At 39.9% G+C, this 20,680-nt stretch overlaps 3 protein-coding genes across 3 annotated transcripts; 2 read left to right on the top strand and 1 right to left on the bottom strand.

The window, feature by feature from the left end:
- Positions 1 to 3,542: 3,542 nt before the first annotated feature.
- On the top strand, positions 3,543 to 6,163 carry LOC117134443. The gene has a single exon (XM_033292902.1). The coding sequence runs from the start codon at positions 3,577 to 3,579 to the stop codon at positions 6,115 to 6,117; it is 2,541 nt and encodes an 846-aa protein (XP_033148793.1). The 5' UTR covers positions 3,543 to 3,576; the 3' UTR covers positions 6,118 to 6,163.
- A 4,778-nt stretch (positions 6,164 to 10,941) lies between these two features.
- LOC117134393 lies at positions 10,942 to 11,640 on the bottom strand. Its single transcript, XM_033292702.1, has 2 exons — positions 11,077 to 11,640; positions 10,942 to 10,989 (listed from the first exon to the last, which is right to left on the bottom strand). The coding sequence occupies exons 1-2, from the start codon at positions 11,638 to 11,640 to the stop codon at positions 10,942 to 10,944; spliced, it is 612 nt and encodes a 203-aa protein (XP_033148593.1).
- Positions 11,641 to 15,742: 4,102 nt separating this feature from the next.
- On the top strand, positions 15,743 to 20,604 carry LOC108872017 (protein IDA-LIKE 4). Its single transcript, XM_018659220.2, has one exon. The coding sequence runs from the start codon at positions 19,828 to 19,830 to the stop codon at positions 20,308 to 20,310; it is 483 nt and encodes a 160-aa protein (XP_018514736.1). The 5' UTR covers positions 15,743 to 19,827; the 3' UTR covers positions 20,311 to 20,604.
- Positions 20,605 to 20,680: the final 76 nt, after the last annotated feature.

Raw genomic sequence — 20,680 nt, 5'->3', positions numbered from 1 at the left:
AGTCAGGGGACCGCATCCTGGATGGGGGGTATGGCCAAACGAAAAGACAGATGATAAGGTGACATACATGGAGCAGCTGATAGCCAACAACCACTGTTTTTCTAAAGCTATGTGGCCCGGAGGAGATTGCTCGGAGCCTGTTTTCACGTTTACTCCAATACCTGAAAAACCCGTCCACAAGAAACACACTGTTCCGAGGAAAAGGATGGAGTCCACGATCAAACCTCACAAAGCGGGGAAAGAAACTTCAGTACCTTCAGAAAATAGGCGCAGCACCCGCTTGCAAGCATCCTCCACTCCAACCCCCGCCCCCTCCACCGAGTTGTTAGAAGCTAGAATCTCTACTTTGGAAGCCAATGCCACCCTGATGGTAGCCAGAATAACCGGGTTGGAAACCACAGTTGCGAAGTTGGGAGCATCCAACGAGCGTCTTAAACAAAAGCTACACTGGCAACTTAAAAGGAGCAGAGCCACTTCTTTATTACCACAGTTTGTTGTCACGCATCGTCGCAGGAGCGCACCTCATCGACCACAGTCTAATGATCTCCAAGGTGATGATCATCATGATTCCCCCAACTCTAAGAGGCGTAAGACCAACCAGATAACCCATTTTACTTGCATAACAACATACATAACCATTACAAAAGCTTGATTCTAAAACTTTCAGGTTTCATTTGTTTAACAGGTCTCTGATGGCATTTTGGGTTCTGGATCACCTATTCTGAGTCAATACCGTGCCCAGCATTGTGCTTCTAGACGCATTGATTTCAACAACCCCGTTCTCAATGATCACCTATCAGCTGACAACCACTCTGCTGACCACAAATCCTCTCCCCGTCCACACTCTCCCCTCAGCCCCTCTCATAGCCAACGATCCAACCACCTCCTATCTACTGACCACAACTCACCTGACCACCAACTTAACCGCCATCACTCTACTGACCACCAATCTCCTAGCCATCAACCACATGACCACAGATCACCAACTCACAGTTCTGCTAGCCACAAATCTCCCAGCCACAACCCTCTGGCCTTTAACCCTCTCGTTGTCGACCAACAGTCTCCTAACCATCAAACCTATAACCACCCATCGCCTGCTGATAACCACAACTCTCCTAAACACGGAGAGCATTCATCTACCCACCTCGTCGTCGACCCCCTTGACCACGAACCACCCAACCACATTCCTGCCACCCCAACATCAGACCCACCCTCATCTGCCCATAACTCTCCTCCACCCGCTATCTCCCTCGCCCAACATTCTCCAACCATACAAACATCTACCGAACTATCACCACTTTTCACTGCGGTCACCTCTCAAAAAACCCCTCTCCCACCTGCTCCCTTCCCTCAAGGAAATCTTTCACAACAATACGCCCCAATAGGGACTTTGCCACAGTTTGATGCTACCCCTCTTAACAAACCAGCATCCCAATCACCGCCTTCTCACGGTCTTACGTTACCCGAACCTTATACCGCTCCGCCTATCTACGACTCCTCAGCCTTTCTATACTCCCCAATACCACTTTTTAACCCCACACCTGCTGCCACAACCCCACCCACCATCTCCCCTAATCCACTTTTTACCCCACCACCTGCTTTGACCACCACACCCACCAGCTCTCCAAACAAGCCCGCTGGCTTCTCTACACACTACTCCACCCCAAATGCTTTCGCTGCAACTGCTACTCTTAAAGGGTCTAACTGCCGTTTGAACGAACAAGTAAAGAACACTTGCTCATTCACTGATACTTTATGAATCCTCTGCTTATAACCACCATTCTTTCTTAACTCACTCACTCACTCCTTTAATTGCTGTAGGATCTAAACAGGGATCACGGCGAGGGCGAAGCTAGTGATTCATCACCAGACAAGACAGTACGTAGGGTTGTGGACGAACTCAATGTACTGTTTATGACAATAGATCTCTTAGCCTTACAAATCTATGTCTCCATTATAATCGTTGCCCCGTTTATATTGCAGGCACAAACGACTTGTAAAGAAGTTTGCGAGCTCAGTGACTCATCGCCAACCAGAAAAACAAAGGAGCATCAGCCGTCTGAGGCAGAAAAGGTCCTAGCCCAAACTTTCCTCAACCGCCCGGATTTCCCCCATTACCTTTTGGTCACTCCTCCACCGGAGGATCTATGGGACATTTTCGCAAAAACCATGGCAGCCAACAAAAAAGGGTAAGCAACATCACTAAACTTCTTCTTCTAACTATACATTCTACATTTGCACAAATCAACTATATATTTTGTTGATCTATGTAAATCAGCTTCCACGTCACACCTTCAAAACTCGACTTCAGCAACCAGTTTCTCCTCCAGCTCGCTACTCCCTCCCAGTGGACAGACTCTCTGGTACGTGCAAACACACTTTCTAAAACAGCAATGTCCCCCACTATCACCTAGTACTAACTCAATCTCTGTTTGTTTTATCTTTTCTCCTCCAGCACATGGCTGTCCTAATGCACATGCTAGACATGCATCACAAAGATGTGCTACAGATGGAGAATGCGACGTTTATGCCTCCCACCCTCACCTCATTAATGCAGTCCAAAGATCGCCAATTTCAAGCCGCACTTAAGAAAGACAAAATCAGGTGGGATCAGCGGATATCCAAACTCATCCTCCTTCCTGGTAAAACCTGGATGAAAGAAGTGGTGAAGGTATACACTCCAATGATATGGGCGGACAGACACTGGGTTGGGTTTGCGATAAACCTCCGGGCTGGACATGTCGACGTACTAGATTCACTGCCCTCTCTATACGACGAGGAACGTGTTCAACGATTTCTCAGGCCCATCCTACAGATGCTCCCCTATCTCATCCGCTACGTGGCCAAGAACAACTCCCGTGATCTATCTCCTTTTACATGCCAGCGGAGAACGGGCACATATGAAAACTCAAGGTCTGGCCACTGCGGTCCTGTATGCGCTAAGTTTATGGAGCTACATCTTTACGGTGACCCGTATCCACACATGAGCGGTCTCACAGATGGCATGGTTGACAAGTTCCGCCAACAATACGCAATGGAAGCGTATAAAACCATTGTCTTACCAGCTTACTACTAGTCTTCTCTCCCTAACTATAGTTCTACGGATTAACAAGGCACCTTTTCATGTTTTTCTACTAATGTGCCTTCCTAGTTATCGGAGTACTTATGATGCAGCGCATCCCTTGGTTTACGTTCGGTTATGTGTTAAACCGATAATCATTCTTTCTGTCGAGTTATTAGGATTTGGCTTTATCTTAGAAGATCTTTTACAAGTTAGTTATTATTAGGATAAGTCCAAGAAGAGTCGGTGTTCGTTTTCATTATATAAAGCAATCTAGCGTCATGTAAAAACTCACCTTTTGATTGAATTATTCAGAGCTTTTTACAGTTCTTATTTCTCTTGTTTTCGGTATTCAACAACGAATCAACGACAACAGGAAAGCAAAGAGAGGTTTGGGCATTCTCAGACTAAACAAACTCCCTTTGAGTACTTGTGCTGCGCCAGTTTGGTATCAGAGCAAGGACGTTCCGGACACTAAATTTTTTTTCTTCTCCACAATCGTTTCAGATCATTCAATGGCACCCAGGCGTACGCAAGCGGAGCAACCAATGAATGATTGGGAGGAGTTCAGAAGAACTATCATGACGATGCACGAGAATCTGTTGGATACGATTCAAACTTCGTTTCGTGAGCTTGCAGAGACGATACATGATCGGGATCGGGATCGCAACAGAGAGAGACAACAGTCGGACGATGGATTGTCTGATGAAGAAGATAACCCGTTTGCGGCTGAGAATCACCGTAGGAATAGAGCGCGTCCCCGTCATCGAGATCATGATGATCGAGGTTGGGAGTTGGGCTTTAAGGTGGAATTACCTGAGTTTCATGGCGGTGTTCGTGGGGAAGAGCTACTTGATTGGCTCGTGGCGGTGCAGGAGATGTTGGAATTCAAGCGTGTTCCTGAAGCACGCAAAGTCGCACTGGTGGCTACAAAGTTTCGGGGGAAAGCTGCGTCGTGGTGGCTTCAACTGAAAGCGACTAGAGCTCGATTGGGGAAGAGTAACGTTGATACATGGGCAAAACTTGAGAAAGTGATGCGGAAGTCGTTTCTTCCCTACAACTTTGAGAGAACTATGTTCACTCGGTTTCAAAACATTCGCCAGGGAGCGCGATCGGTGGATGATTATGCTGAGGAATTTTCGTTACTGTTAACTCGTAACGAGATACTAGACAGTGAGACCCAACTTGTCTCGAGATTTATTGGTGGCTTGCGTTCTCAAATTCAAAACGCAATGTCGCAATTTGATCCTCTCACGGTGGCGGAGGCTCATCGTCGAGCTGTTGCCTTCGCGGCTCAGTTTAAGTCGAACTCTTCAACATGGAACTCCTCAACGCGTGCTCGTCAAGTAACTGGTGCTACGGACGGAAATCAACAGGCTTCTTTACCAAAAAGCGACACCGGAGCCGGGAAAGGAGAACCTTTTGGCAAAACACCTGTTGCTACGGAGGATCTTCGTCGCTCAACGAGACCAAACGCACTGCGTTGCTATACTTGTGGGGAGCTAGGGCACAGACAAACTGCCTGTCCCAATGCTAATCGTCGTGGTCTGCTGGCGGAAGAAACCAAGTGGGACGAGGAGCATGATGAGGATGATGACGAGGTGATTGAGGAAATATTAGATGATCACAATACAGGGGATAAGGGCACATTACTGATGCTAAGGCGTATTTGTTTGGCACCAATACGACATAATGACCAACCGTGGTTGCGCAACAACATTTTCTCGTCTACCTGCACCATCAACGGCAGAGTGTGTAGCTTTGTCATAGATTCGGGAAGCTGCAGGAATGTGATCTCCGAAAGCGCAGTTTTAAAACTTGGTCTGCGCCGTTCAAATCACCCTGCTCCTTATAAGTTGGTATGGCTTCAAGAGGGTATTGACATTCGAGTAGTCCACCGCGTGTTAGTTTCTTTGTCGATTGGAGAATACTACAAGGACAAGATATACTGTGATGTCGTCCCTATGGATGTCAGTCATATACTGCTGGGTCGTCCCTGGCAATACGATCGTGAGGTGATGCATAACGGCCGCACCAATGAATACAGTTTCTTCTTCGAAAAACGCCGCATTGTTCTCCTTCCTACTCGCGAAAGCCCTGCCGTACCCGCTGTACAGGACTCGAGTGTTCCCGCTCACTTACGAGAAGGAACGGGATCGAGCAATCCGGTTTTGTTCTGCTCTTATGCATCATTTGCAGAGGAGTTTCGTCAGGAACAAGTCATGTATGCATTGCTCACAATGCCGAAGGCAGAACCAGCACCACACACTGTTGACCCAGCGATTGCAAAACTCTTGTCAGAGTTCGATGATGTCTTTCCCACAGAGCTACCATTAGGCCTCCCGCCTCTCAGGGATATCCAGCATCACATTGACTTAGTGCCAGGGGCTACACTGCCCAATCGTCCTCACTACCGCATGAGTCCCCAAGAACACGAGGAGTTACGCAAGCAAGTGGAGGAGTTGCTGGCTAAGGGTCATGTTCGCGAGAGTCTTAGCCCTTGTGCAGTACCTGCCTTACTAATTCCTAAAAAGGATGGTTCATGGCGCATGTGCGTCGACAGTAGAGCTATCAACAAGATTACAGTGAGGTACAGATTTCCGATTCCGAGGCTCGATGATTTGCTGGATCAGATTGGCTCGGCTACAATCTTCTCTAAACTGGATCTTAAGAGTGGTTACCATCAGATTCGTATCCGACCGGGCGATGAATGGAAGACTGCCTTCAAGACTCGTGAGGGACTTTTTGAGTGGCTAGTAATGCCTTTTGGATTGTCCAATGCGCCAAGTACCTTCATGCGAATCATGAATCAGGCGTTGCGTCCGTTCATTGGTCGTTTTGTAGTCGTCTACTTCGACGACATTCTGATCTTTAGCAGCTCGCTAGAGGAACACATTGACCATCTGCGACAAGTGCTTGCGGTGCTTTGCAGAGAGACTCTTTTTGTCGCAAGACAGAAGTGTGAGTGGGGCGTAAAGCGCGTCCTTTTTCTTGGCTATGTTGTTTCGACAGAAGGGTTGTCGATGGATGAGAGCAAAGTGGAGGCAATACGATAATGGCCTGCGCCTAAGACAATATCGGAGGTCCGTAGTTTCCATGGACTCGCTTCCTTCTACAGAAGGTTTGTCGCCAACTTCAGTTCAATTACGGCACCTCTAACAGATTGCATGAGGGGTACCGTTTTTGCATGGACAAAGGAGGCAAACGCAGCATTCGAACTTATCAAAGAACGCCTCACTACGGCTCCTGTTCTGGTTCTCCCAGACTTCGCGGTGACATTTGAGCTTCACTGTGACGCCTCCAAGCTAGGGATTGGAGCAGTTCTTAGCCAAAACTCTAGGCCTGTCGCTTACTATAGTGAGAAACTCTCTGGGGCACGCGGCAGATATAGTACTTATGATGTGGAGTTCTACGCAGTGGTACAAGCTATTCGTCATTGGCGTCATTACTTGATTCACCGCGACTTCATCATCTTTACTGACCATGATGCTCTCAAACACTTGGATAGCCAAGTTAAAGTATCAGCGAGGCACGCCAATTGGATCGCATACTTACAGCAATTCACTTTCACGATTCGCCACAAGGCAGGAAAGCTGAATCGCGTTGCTGATGCCCTTAGTAGGCGACATACCTTGCTCACGACGTTGCATACGTCCGTCGCAGGCTTTGCCTCTTTTGCTGATCTGTACGCCACTGATGCGTACTTTGGGAAGATATGGGCCGAGATGCAGGCTGGCGTTAATAGCGAGTTCACGCTGGTTGATGGGTTTTTGTTCCGAGGTTCGCAACTCTGCATCCCGTCGTGTAGCTTGCGACTGAAGATCATTGAAGACTTGCACAAGGAGGGTCATGTGGGTCGTGATAGAACTCTCCAGTTAGTGACTTCTGCGTACTACTGGCCGAGCCTCCGTAAGGATGTCGAGAGATACGTGGAAAGGTGCAGAGCATGTCAGCTCGCAAAGGGGCAAGCTACTAACGCCGGGCTGTACCTCCCTCTTCCGATACCAACACAGCCCTGGACTGATCTCAGCATGGACTTTGTTCTGGGTTTGCCGCGAACTCAGAAAGGTAATGACTCCATCTTTGTCGTCGTCGACCGCTTCTCCAAGATGGTCCACTTCATCCCTTGTAAACGTACGACAGATGCTGTCAAAGTTGCACAATTTTTTTTCGCTGAGATTTACCGTCTCCATGGTCTTCCTACCTCGATTGTATCAGACAGAGACACTCGCTTCCTAAGCCATTTCTGGCGTTCTCTGTGGAAGATGTTGGGCACAAGCTTGGATATGAGTACTGCGTATCACCCTCAATCCGATGGCCAGACAGAGGTCGTCAACAGGTCTCTCGGCAATATGCTTCGTTCGCTGGTCGGTGATAACATCAAGTCGTGGGAGACTCGCCTTTGCCAGGCTGAGTTTGCGCACAATCATGCTACGAATCGGTCGTCCGGTTTTAGTCCATTTCGAGTAGTGTATGGACAGGTTCCACGTTGCCCTCTCGATCTCGCGCCTCTCCCCGAGTTAAATCGCTTTCATGGAGGAGCAGCCGAGTTTGTTGATTCTCTTCGTGAGGTTCATAAGCTAGTGTCACAGAATTTGGAGTCTTCTGCTCAAGGTTACAAAGAGCGTGCAGACAAGAAGCGCCGTGAGCTTTTGTTCGAACCAGGAGATCTTGTTTGGGTGGTTATGACGAAGGACAGACTTCCTGCCCACGAGTATAACAAGCTCAAGTCGCGCAAGTTGGGTCCGGTTGAGGTTCTAGAGCGGATTAACGCTAATGCATACCGTTTACAACTTCCGCCTCACGTCAACACTTCGAACGTCTTCAACGTCAAGTTCTTATCTAAGTATCGAGGTGATAACGAGATTCCAGATTCAGGGACGAATCTTCTCCTACCCGGGGAGACCTGATGCAGCGCATCCCTTGGTTTACGTTCGGTTATGTGTTAAACCGATAATCATTATTTCTGTCGAGTTATTAGGATTTGGCTTTATCTTAGAAGATCTTTTACAAGTTAGTTATTATTAGGATAAGTCCAAGAAGAGTCGGTGTTCGTTTTCATTATATAAAGCAATCTAGCGTCATGTAAAAACTCACCTTTTGATTGAATTATTCAGAGCTTTTTACAGTTCTTATTTCTCTTGTTTTCGGTATTCAACAACGAATCAACGACAACAGGAAAGCAGAGAGAGGTTTGGGCATTCTCAGACTAAACAAACTCCCTTTGAGTACTTGTGCTGCGCCAACTTATGTATTTTGTATTGTTTTCATTCCGGCTAGAAACTACTATGTAACCTTTTGTCAACAAACTAAACTTGCTGGTTGCTTTAGATCAAATCGGAATTTATCTACTTCTCATGGTAAGCTTCATTGTTGTTGTGTTGTACAGTATACTTTCGTAACCACATCAACGTGTCCACAATATACTTTCGTAACCACATAAACATGTTCACAATACAAACATGCTCAACAAACCTAACACTCAAAGTTTCAAACTCAGCGTTTAGTACAATCACCTTTAACCACAACAACCTTCTTCACCATCACAAACGACAACCACAATCATGTCATCCACAAAGCAACCTTCCAACCTCACTAAACCATTCTTTAACCATACGAAATAATCTAACCTACCCAACAATCCTACCCTAAACAAAACGAACCTTCCAACCTTGTTCATTTTACTAACTTAATCACATTTTTTACACCTCCCGTAAATTTTTTCTGGTCTATAACCTACTTAACCACAACAGCTTTCTGTACCATCCAAAACAACAACCACAATCATGTCATCCACATAGCAACCTTCCCCCCTCACTAAACCATAATCTAACCACACGAAATAATCACATTATCCCTAAACCATGACAAACACAACCTAGAGTACATCATCCACACCTCCCGTTAATTTTTCCTTAGCCATAACCTCTTTGACCACGAACTTACTGTCCCCCACCCCTCCACTTCTAGCCAGAACAAATATGCGACGACCACCAACATATCATCCACGTCCGACACTGCCGGAGAGGGCCGCAACCATAACCAATCTAGCCACATCTTCGCTGACCACCGACCACTTTCACACGTAATTACGACAACTCCTACCCAGACCACATATCCAACGACCACAATCAAGTCATCCAAGCCAACGCATAGTTCAAACCATTCACCACAACCACACCCTAAACCACCATTACCACCCTGACAATGCCCTAACTAACCACGATAACTACTCCCCTTGCAAACCCTGCTATCTTCTTAACTTCGTAATGACAAACAACACACAGACCGAAACACTTTCACGTTATCCATAACCATAACTAACATAGAACTAACACCAACTAACACAAAAGCCTCTTGTTATACTCACACCAACTCAAATATTACCCTGAACACAACTTTTCCAACAACGCTACACCCTTCCTCACCAACAACTAAAAAAAACAACTTTAAACAACAGCCAGCCCCTAAACACCAGCAACTCCTACAAACAAACGGTTGCGAAACTAACCACACTCCCACCCACACCCCCTGGATCTTTTCTTACTAAAAAACAGAACACTTCCACGCCATCCATAACCATAACCAACACAGATCTAACACCACACGTCGCCATCCTAACTTGACATACCTTGTACCCTTAACTAACTTCTCCTAACTTAATCACATTTTTTCACAAACCATGATAAACGCAACCACAAGCACATCATCCACGCCTACACCTTCTGTTAATTTTTACTTAACCATAACCTAATTAGCCGCAACCTTACTATTTCACGTCATCCATAACCATAACCAACACAGATCTAACACCACACGCTAACCCTAAACACGTAACCATCCTAACTTGACATACCTTGTACCCTTAACCAACTACTCCTAACTTAATCACATTTTTCACAAACCATGACCAACACAACCACAACCACATCATCCACGCCTACACCTTATGTTAATTTTTTCTTAACCATAACCTATCTAAGCGCAACCTTACTATTTCACGGCATCCATAACCATAACCAGCACAGATCTAACACAACACGCTAACCCTAAACACGTCGCCATCCTAACTTGACATAACTGGTACCCTTAACCAACTTCTCCTATCTTAATCACATTTTTTTCACAAACCATGATAAACGCAACCACAAGCACATCATCCACGCCTACACCTTCTGTTAATTTTTACGTAACCATAACCTAATTAACCACCACCTTAGTGTCCACTACCCCCTTCCTCCACTTCCTCCTGTGTTTACGCCTACTTCTAGCCAAACAGGTTTACGACGACCACAAACATTTCATCCACGCCCTACACTGCCGTTGCGTTTGTCCCAATCATAACCAATTTAACCAAATCTTTACTAACCACTGACGACTACCCCACTTACTCACAACAATTTCTACCCAGACCAAGTATCCAACGACCACATACATGTCATCCACGCCAACTCACTATTCAAAACATTAACCACAACCACACCCTAAACCACTGTTACTACCCTAACCATGCCCTAGCTACCCACGAAAAACACTCCCATTGAAAACCCCACCAACCCATCTCATACACTAATCCACCTTTTATTCTAGATCAGTTTCAGTTTTTTTCCTACACAACATAAAAAAACAACAAGAACATAAACATCCATAGATTTGTTTCTTAAAATCATACCAACAAGGTTTTTGCTCACACAAGTGGTGGAATTAACATCTCTACTACAAGTACCAAAAAAACTACTCCTTCAGGTTACACGAGTTCCGTTCAAAAAAAAATTCTCCCTGCACCTCCATACAATAGCCGTTCAAACAAAAAACTTCCATCACCTAACCTTCAATCTCCAATCATATCGGAACCGTGCAATTGGTGCAGTTGTGTCCTTCTACCTGCACCTCCCGCACTTATTAGGCACAGACTTCTTCTTAGGACCCTGCATAAAAGAATCACAATTTATCACACCGCTAGATTGTCACAATCAATAAATAATCACCAAAACAAAATCAAATAAACTATCTACCGGCATCTCCCCTGTCGAGGGGAATCGTTTGGTTCTACGCCTCCCTGGTGGCCTCTTAGTCAATGGTGGCATCAACATTGCATCCCTCACGTCTTCCGGAATAGATTCGTCCCTGGGGTCGCCAATTGGCCTAATAACACCTGCATAGGTTTCCCTCCACGCCACCGTCTTGTACCAATGACCAACCATTGTCTCATATTCGAGCCCTATGTTGTCGGCCGCAATCATGGCATGCCCACATGGTATCTTCATGTTGTCAAAGTACTTGCAAGTACACTTCTTCTGCTCCAACTGAACACTCTCAGAACCACCAAACTTCCCAACAACTTGGCAGCTCCAGCTAGAAATAGAGTTCACCTTGCTGCCCTTCACCAGCGCCATTGTCTTTGTCATCACTTTATCGACTTCTATTGTCATCAGACCCCGGTGCTTATTGGCCTTCTTACGTCTTGCACTGAACCACCTTGTCATCATCCCTTGTATGAACATCACCAACTCAATTATTGGGGACGACCTACCCTCTACCAATGCGTTGTTTAGCTGTTCAGCAATGTTACTTGTCATTATATTATACCTCTAGCCCCCAAAGTACGTTCTAGACCAACGTGCAGACCCTATTTTCCCCAAATAAATCCCACATTCGCTGTTAGACGCCCTGATCTTGTCACAGAAATTCTTGTAATCCCTCATCCTATGCGCAGTCTCAGCAGCAGTCACCAACCTCGCTAACCCCTTGCTAGAGAACCTAGCATTAACGTTCCGTGCCAAATGGACGATACAAAACCCATGATGGGCTTGTGGATACACACAGCTAACCGCGTTGGCAATTGAAGTGGCCCGGTCCGATATTATAGCAAGGTTGCTCGAATCCGCCAATATCCTCTCAACCTTCTGCAGAAACCACGTCCAAGCCTCAGTATCCTCACTGTCTACTATTGCAAATGCCAAAGGAAACACTTGGAAATTTCCATCTTGTCCGCTTGCTGTAAGCAACACCCCCTTGTACTTCCCACTAAGATGTGTGCCGTCTAGAACCAACACAAGCCTCAGCTTCTGGAACCCCTTAATAGATGCCCCAAACGCCAAAAACATGTAAAGAAACCGCTCCACGCCCTCGTCGTCAACCTCTGTCTCAATATCAGCTACCGTCTCGGGATTGGCAAGTTTCAGCATATACAGATACTCAGCCAGCTTCATATACGAGTCGTCATCTGGTCCCCTCAAGTCAAACATTGCTTGCTCTTTGGCTCTGTAACACTTCATGTAAGATGCCGACAGCCTAAGATCCTCCATCAAGAGCCTTTGTATTTCAACCACATTTGGCCCTTTCGACGGATCTTTAAATTTAGCCTTGTACACCGCTGCTATAACCCTAGCTGTTCCCCTACTGCCATACCCATTCCTACTCTCGATTGGACAAGTATGATCCAGCTGAGCTTTCCTGATTTCATAGTAACCACAACCGCGTATCTCATGAGCTGTGACTCTCCAATCACAACGCTCATCGGGACACTCGCACACAAAGGAGTCAACCTTTGTCCTCGTCTGTTTGAACTGAAACTGCCCTTTAATAGCGTAAATTGCCAAGGCAATCTGACAATCGACTATACTCCCATACACCTTCCCAACATGAACAACCCCATCTGCCCCTTCGACATCAAGCCCTGGGATCTCGGCGGCTTCATACACTGTGTCATCATACAGAGGCGGAATGTCAAACTCTTCGTCATCGACATCTTCCAGCTTCCGGTTACTAGGCTCCTGACCACCACTCTCTGGGACACGGCTATTACGACCACCAATACTTGTACGCCCCATCCACGCAAAGTCATCCACGGGGATCTCACCTTTCACACCACTACCGCCGCTGCTTTCCCCAACAGGCTCACTGCTGCTACCCTCCGACAACTTCGCAACTCCGTTTTCCTCTTTGTCGTTAAACACAACTTCCACGGCGTCGCTGCCGCCCAAATCACCATCTATTAGTGGCTCCCAAAACTCAACGTCATATCCTCTAGGCCTAATATCCCTTTCATCAATCTCTTCTGGCCCACTGTAGTCGTTGTCAATACCCTCGCTCCAGCCATTACAATCACCTCCACCAGTGGGGTTACTTTCTGACCTTAACCGCTCTTCGAATTTCTCAACCTCCTCAATCAGCTGGAAATCATCGAGGTTAATGAAGTTGGTTTTCGAACCCACGCTGGAGAGGTCGACAGCCTTTCTTTTAGTACCACTCTGGCGCTGCTTCGCGCTGCATCTCGGTGTTTCAAAGACATCCATGTCAGGAGCAGCCGTACCATACCCCAAACTCTCGAAAGTTGCGAACAAATTCAAACTACCGGTAACTTTCATGTGGGTGAAGAAATACCTAAGCGCACCATCGTTTGTAAGCAGGACGGGAGGAGTTTTAATCCCGGTTGCAAGGTCCTTGCTGTCCGGCGGCCAATAGCTAAGCGCTAGATTGAAAGAAGCTTCCGACTTCTTAAACTCAGCAAACACCAGACTCTCGATCTCCTTTATGGTCAGCGCTTCATGGACAGGTATCATCCTCGCCATTTTTGTCTTGTCCACAACAAACTCCCATTTCCCGTCAGACCCACATAGCCATGCTCCACACATCACCATACACATCTCGTCCATCTGCATTGACATCGTACATCGTTTACCATGAAAATCTAGAAAACACTAAAAAACAAAACCCTAACCACAACTTCGAAACTACACACCAACAAGCTAAATCGATAAAGTCTACAAACTAACCTTCACTTCTGCAGCGGAGGAACTCTGCACGGAGCTCCCTACGTCCGTTCAAACTCGTAAATCTCTCCCACCCTTATCTTTCAGCTTCGTAGAACAACAAAGACAACACACAGCAAGGTACGTTAAAGGAAACACATTTATGGCGACCCCAACCAACCATCTTACTCTTAGCCATTGGATCTCCTTTTAATCAAATAATCTGACGGCTACAATTGAAAACTCTCTATTTTAACTTATTCATTTATTAGACCAAACAAATGTCTGGTTTGGTTCCTTAGAGGAAACATCCTCTCCCCTAGCAAACCGTTGGAGGGCTTTTCTGTCAATCAAAAATACACCTGTCCAAGTAATGTGTCCCCTGACCACAAAGTGTCTTCTAGTGTTAACAAAAGACAAAATGTGCCTCACAGTGTAAACGTCTCGCTTATCACCGCTTTACGCACGATTTATCTATTCTAAATCGTAAAAGTTTAAGAAACCTCTTATGTAAGATATCATTTGAAAACTACGTTTTTATTTAAATTTATTTAAGAGAAAAATACCAAAATAGCACTAAATCAAGTTTTTGTTCCCAAACTAGCACTCAAGACCAAAAGTCACAAAAATAGCACTCAAAGGGTGGGGTTTAGGGTTTAGAATTTAGGGTTTAGGGTTTAGGATTTAGGTTTTAGGGTTTAGAGTTGAGAAGTGAGGTTTTGGGGATAAGATTTCAAATTTTGAAAAATAAAAAAATTTAAATTTTTCAAAAGATAAAATGTTATTTTGGTCATTTTAGTTTTTGAGTGCTATTTTTGTGATATAAACTTAGAAAGGTGCTATTTTGGAGATTTGCCCTTTATTTAAACCTCTTACACGTTTACATTTATGTAAATGGACTAAATGTAATATTTAAAACTATAATAATATATTGTCATAATATTATTTTAATATTTAAAATAAAACTAAATAGAAATTATGTTACTTATTTTCTTTTAATAACAAAACTATTGATATATATGTAATCTCTTACTAATAGATTTCATACTTTAAAAAATAAAACATGAAGCATTTCTATTTCGTCTCATCTTATATTTTTTTCTACTTTTTTATATCTATTCCTTTCTTTTCCTCATTATTTTTCTTTTACCTAAATAAAAAACACTGGTTTTAGATTTCATCTCTTCCTAAACTTTAAACTTACAGAATAAAAATAATCAGAATATGAAAGGCTAGCAAAAAAAAACAATAACAATCGCATTGTTGAAAAAAACTCAAAGTCAAGGCTCTTCATAATCTAAACTAGAGTATAACAAAATTAAATTAGAGTCCTGCAGGGACCAAAATTGGATATGTTTTACCTACATGTTTGACTTAAGATCAATGTTTTTAAACCTGACTCAGACGCTGAACCAGACGACTTACCGAGTCGCTGGGTCGACCGCGGGTTAATAAATGAATTAATTTTATTATATAATAATATATCAGTTATGTAAATAAAAATATAGAAACTAAAGTTTAATATTTTCTAAATGTTTTTATAAACATAAAATAATAGTTTGGATATGTATATTTTTATGTTTAATAACATTTAAAAAATACTTAACTTTATTTTCTATATTTTTATTTTCATTTGATATACAAAATATCAAAAAATAGTTTAGACTATTTATAATTTTGTCTAACAAGGTAAGAGTTATGACATCTAAAAAATCAAGAAATAAAATTTGTAAATATATAAATATTTAATGTGAATAATAAATTAAATTTTAAATACAAAATAAACCAAAAGTAAAAAATCATTATAATAAATTATCAATAACGGAAATAAACTAACATCAAATCACATCAACTAGTTTTGGTTCTCTCTACCATCGTTCACTTTATTTTCTTCAAGTGGCATAGTGAAATCTTCATTAAAATCTAAAAATCACAAATATAAAACTGAAAAGGAAAAACCTAATTTTTTTTGTCAGTATATAACTTCTTAATTAGAAATTTAGAATATAAAACATAATCTAAAAACATAATTAAAAATTAAAAAAAAAGTTATTTATTGGTTCAACCAATGGTTCAACCGGTATCGGGTTCCGGGTTCTACTGAGTTTTTGTGGATTTTTGCGGGTTTCTAAATATTGAGTTTTTCACAAAGCCCAAACCGGATTTTTTTCTGGGTTGCCGGGTTTACCGGTTCAACCGCGGGTCTTGGTCGAGTTTCAAAACACTGCTTAAGATAGATCATATGCATGAGGTAATGCTTGCAAGGTGTGTAAATTCTCTGTTTATATAGATTTCGTAAATTTGTAATTGATTGAAAATGTTTTAAAATTTATCTATTTGTCATTTGAAATTATTAACATGTATCTATCTTAGATATATGTTTATCTCCAAACATAAGTAACTTAAATTAAAATTTAGTTTAAAATTTATTAGTTTGAAATCAAATGAGGATAAACTTTTCATTTTTACATATAAGAAACATAGTGTTTTTTGATTTTTTTTTTCAAATTTAAAATCACATTACAGTTTTTTTAAAGATTATTCCTTTACAATTAGATTATGAGAATTTGTATAGTTACTAATTTAAATTTTAAATGACATGTAGCTATACCATAGAATAATTATAATTTAAATAAATGGTCTGGAAAAGATTTGAATTTGTTAGAAATTTCAAATCCGCAAATAAATGTTTAAATTGTTGAATGAAATAGAAAATACATGAAAGTACAACTAATAACTATAGAAGTTGACACAAATTAAAAACACTTAAACTTTTTTATACAGATACAATGTTGAGGATTTGCAAATTTATATGCGGTTATTTTTATAAATAAATTTTGGATGCATATACAATATTATTTTAAATTTTAAAGCTGATACTTAATTATTGTATCGTTTGTTAGATCTTTGTACCGTAAATAATTCATGTATGTATATTTTGATACATTGTTGATATCAATAATTACAGATGATAGCAAAGTTTCTCAAAATTCATTACTTAACGGTCTTTCACCAAAATAAATAAAATTTACACAGAAAATCACTTATCAAAGAAAATCTATTTTCTAGTTGATTTTCTCGGTGAGAAATATGTTAGTTTGTTTATTATTCTGTCATGCTATAAGAAAAAAATTGGCCACCAGATACAACTGCTAAACCTAAATTTAACTTTCATAAGAAAAATATGGCTAGTTGATTTAATTAACTATAATGGTCGACAAACCAGTTTCCTCCATTAAGCATGCATGAACTTGTGGACTCTAATTATGTTACTTGAAATGTTAATATTTATTTTGTTAGTTTAAGTTATATATGGAATATTAATTTCTCTTTTATTATAATTTAGAATTTTTGACATTATAAAAATTAATAAACTAAAATGTTGATTTGTTACAATACGATTGATGGTTTTAAATCATATGTGGACATTCTTAATGGTTTATAGCCTTAATTTTTTTTTAAATTAATAAATTAAAATGTTGATTTGCCACAATATGATTGGTCGTTTTTAATCCTACGATGGCTTATAGCTTCAACTTTTATATAGTATAGATTATACAACTGTATCTTATTTTATTTACTTTTTATTTATCAATTATTTACCACGTTCTATTTTGACCTAACACTTACCGCGTTAATTAAATCGATCGATAAGAGTAACCAAACAATGACCATTTCATGATTCTAATGAATACTTGTGCAAGCGCACATAAATTTGCATTACAGATGATTATGTCCAATGACAAAACGTATATGTTTGACTAACACATAAGCAGCACATGTCATAGAAATATGTTTATAACTTTCTGTTATACAACTAATCAATACTCATAAGAAGTCTAATCAACACAAATAATAGTATTAATTAAAAATACAAAATAATATAAAATTCGTTTTTATTAAAAATTTAATTAGATATTTAAAATTTTTATTTGAATGTCTATTTGTGTCTCCCATGAAAAATAATATTTTTAACTAACTGTTAGTACCAAATTAGAACGTTGGCTAAAATTTAAAATAATATACAACTAAATAAAATTATTATAAAATTTTTAAATATAAATAATAAAATATAAACTTATAATAGATTATCAATATCGAAAATTAATTCATATTGTCATGTAAGCAAATTTTAGTTTTTTCCATTACTATTTTTTTTTGAATTACATTTTAAAAGTTTAATAAAAGTGTAGAGAATCACAAATCAAATAGTTATTCAATTTTATATACTATTAAAAAGTATATGAGAAATTTAATCATTTTTTTAGTAATATAATCAGATTTTTTATGTTTTTATAGGATCGACCAGTGTCATGTCACAGGTTAATAGTAGATTTCTGGACTTTGTCAGATTTTTAATTAATAGAGATTTTCACTAAATTCAAACTGAATTATATAACGGTCGTCGGTTTTACCAGTTCGTCTGTGGGTCTGGAACAAATATAAAAAAAATTGTCTATATTTAATTTCATTTATAAACATAATGTAACTCACTAAGAGGAGTTAAATAATTTGTACAAATATAATGATTTCTTGGCACTATTTAAACATAAAGACACTATTAGGCCTCAACATTCATAGATAATTTTTAAAATTTTGGATAAAAATATTCAGGTAATTTTTTTTCCGGATAATTCCGTTTATGAATTGTATTTTTAGGATATTTGGATATTTAGAAATTAAATATAATTAATATTTGTAGTTATATAATCTGTATCTCAAAAATTTAGGTACCCATTCGGCTTTCGGTTCAGTTCGGTTCTGATCTGGTTTCGTTTTTTTGGTTCCAAAGATAAAGAATCTTTTTAGTTATTTATGAATTTCGATTCGATTTTGGTTTTTTGAATCTTCGGTTCCACATAAATATGTTCATACATATACACTATCTTATTTAGAAATATATAAAAGGAACTTTTTTTATTCCAAAAGCGCGGGTTAAAATCTAGTATAATCTTTACAACAGAAATTAAATCAGAGTCATCAGACTCCCCCGTTTTTGTAACATATATTCGAGTTTATACATAATATATCTATATACGTTATTAAATTATATAACAAAATGTCCCATTAACAATATTCATTTGAAACCTGGAAACGAACCAAAAATCCTCAAAACCAAAACCAGATCAAAATTTACAAAAATCCATATGAATTTTATTTTCTAAAAAAAAACCAAACGGTTATCTAAAGATATTGTTTTTTTCTTTAAATATTAATTATTTTTAGTTAAAAATAATATTTGTCTCAAAATATAATTTTATATAAAATATTCAAAAACCCAAATTACGCAATTTATAATTTTTTGGTTTTAATTCAGTTTTCGATTTTTTATGTTTTTTTTTCAGGTTTAAAATCGACTTATGTATCACACATTTATATTTTACCTTGATCAATGATAATCTGGATGAAAAAGAACTTTGTTCCCATTTTCTATCTTATTAACCTTACTTCGGGGTCTGGGGACCCAAATACTTTTTCATTGACCATCCATTTTACCATAACATATTATAATTCTTCAAATCATCCTTTATTTCAATGCATTATATTAACTTTTCCGTTGTGTGGTATAATAGCTTGAAGTTGGTGCGTATATTGTCAATAAGCTGTTTTAAAGCTACTAGAAGTGCTAATTGTTTACCTTTTTGTGGAGATATTAGAAGTGCTAACTGTGTTTTCAAATATATTAGCAGAGAATGTGGGTAAAGCTTTTCAATTAGTTCTTAACTAACATAGAATTATAGATATGCATCATAGTGACATCTACAGAAATCAATAATAAAAAGGTAACTATTATTCTAACAGTCTCCTTCTCATGTCACCCGGTCAACCTGACACTACATATATGATTTATAATTTATAAAAAGAATAAAATCCAAATTCATGATTTTATACTCCAGATTTTGGTATAAAAATGGATACATTTTCCACGCAAAAAAGAAATATTTATTTATATAAGAAAATTCACACAAGTGATAGTTCGTTCAGTGATTCAAATATAAAATGCAATAATGAATGTTCAGTTTCCCTTACCTTTATTTAGTTTTATTGGCAATTATTATTGTTCCAGGCTTTCAGCCAAAGAGAGACCTATTCAAAAGGGGTTGCCCTCTTTCTCCCATCAAAAGTCCTCAACCAAACCCCACTTCTCCAAAACTGAAACAAACAAAAATACCTATAGTGATCTCTTTCTCTTATTCGATTTTAATCACTGAAATGGTTACTACACATCAACATTATTGGATGAAAAGGTTATCAATAAACCCACAAGCTCTTCTTCTTCTGTTCTTCTGCTTCTTCCTCATTCACCATTGCGACGCCTCGAGAGCCTTGTCACCATCAAGCGTTTTCTACATAATCCCTAATGATGATCACAACAAAAACACTATGAGGAGAGACCATTTCTTTGTGATCTTGCCAAGACACTTACCTGTTCCAGCTTCTGGTCCTTCACGAAAACACAACGACATTGGTCTACAAGCATTGTTGTCTCCATGATCATGCTTACTCACTCTCTCTCTGTCTCTCTTGTGTAGTTTATATAATGTATTGTAATGCATGAACTTACACAAAACAAGAGTAGAAAACCATTCATCGCCCTCTGATGTTTGATTTGACATGTACACTGTTCAGATGTTTGACCTCTTTTTAATTGTTTCTTGATCTCTTGGTTATTTTTTATTTTATTTTTTTTGCTAAAAGTCTTGGTTTTTTTTTTTGGGGTGTTGCATTGCATGTAACTTCTTTAGAGTATAAGTGAAAATAATGTACTGGTTAGGATGGGTTTTGTTATTTTACTCCCTTTTTTTCTTTTTCTTTTTCTTTTGTATATGTAATTAAAGCTTGCGAGATGAGATGATGCAACTTC

This window comes from Brassica rapa, chromosome A05 (assembly GCF_000309985.2).
Source record: "Brassica rapa cultivar Chiifu-401-42 chromosome A05, CAAS_Brap_v3.01, whole genome shotgun sequence".
Classification (NCBI taxonomy): domain Eukaryota; kingdom Viridiplantae; phylum Streptophyta; class Magnoliopsida; order Brassicales; family Brassicaceae; genus Brassica; species Brassica rapa.
This window is presented reverse-complemented; position numbering and strand designations above follow the sequence as displayed.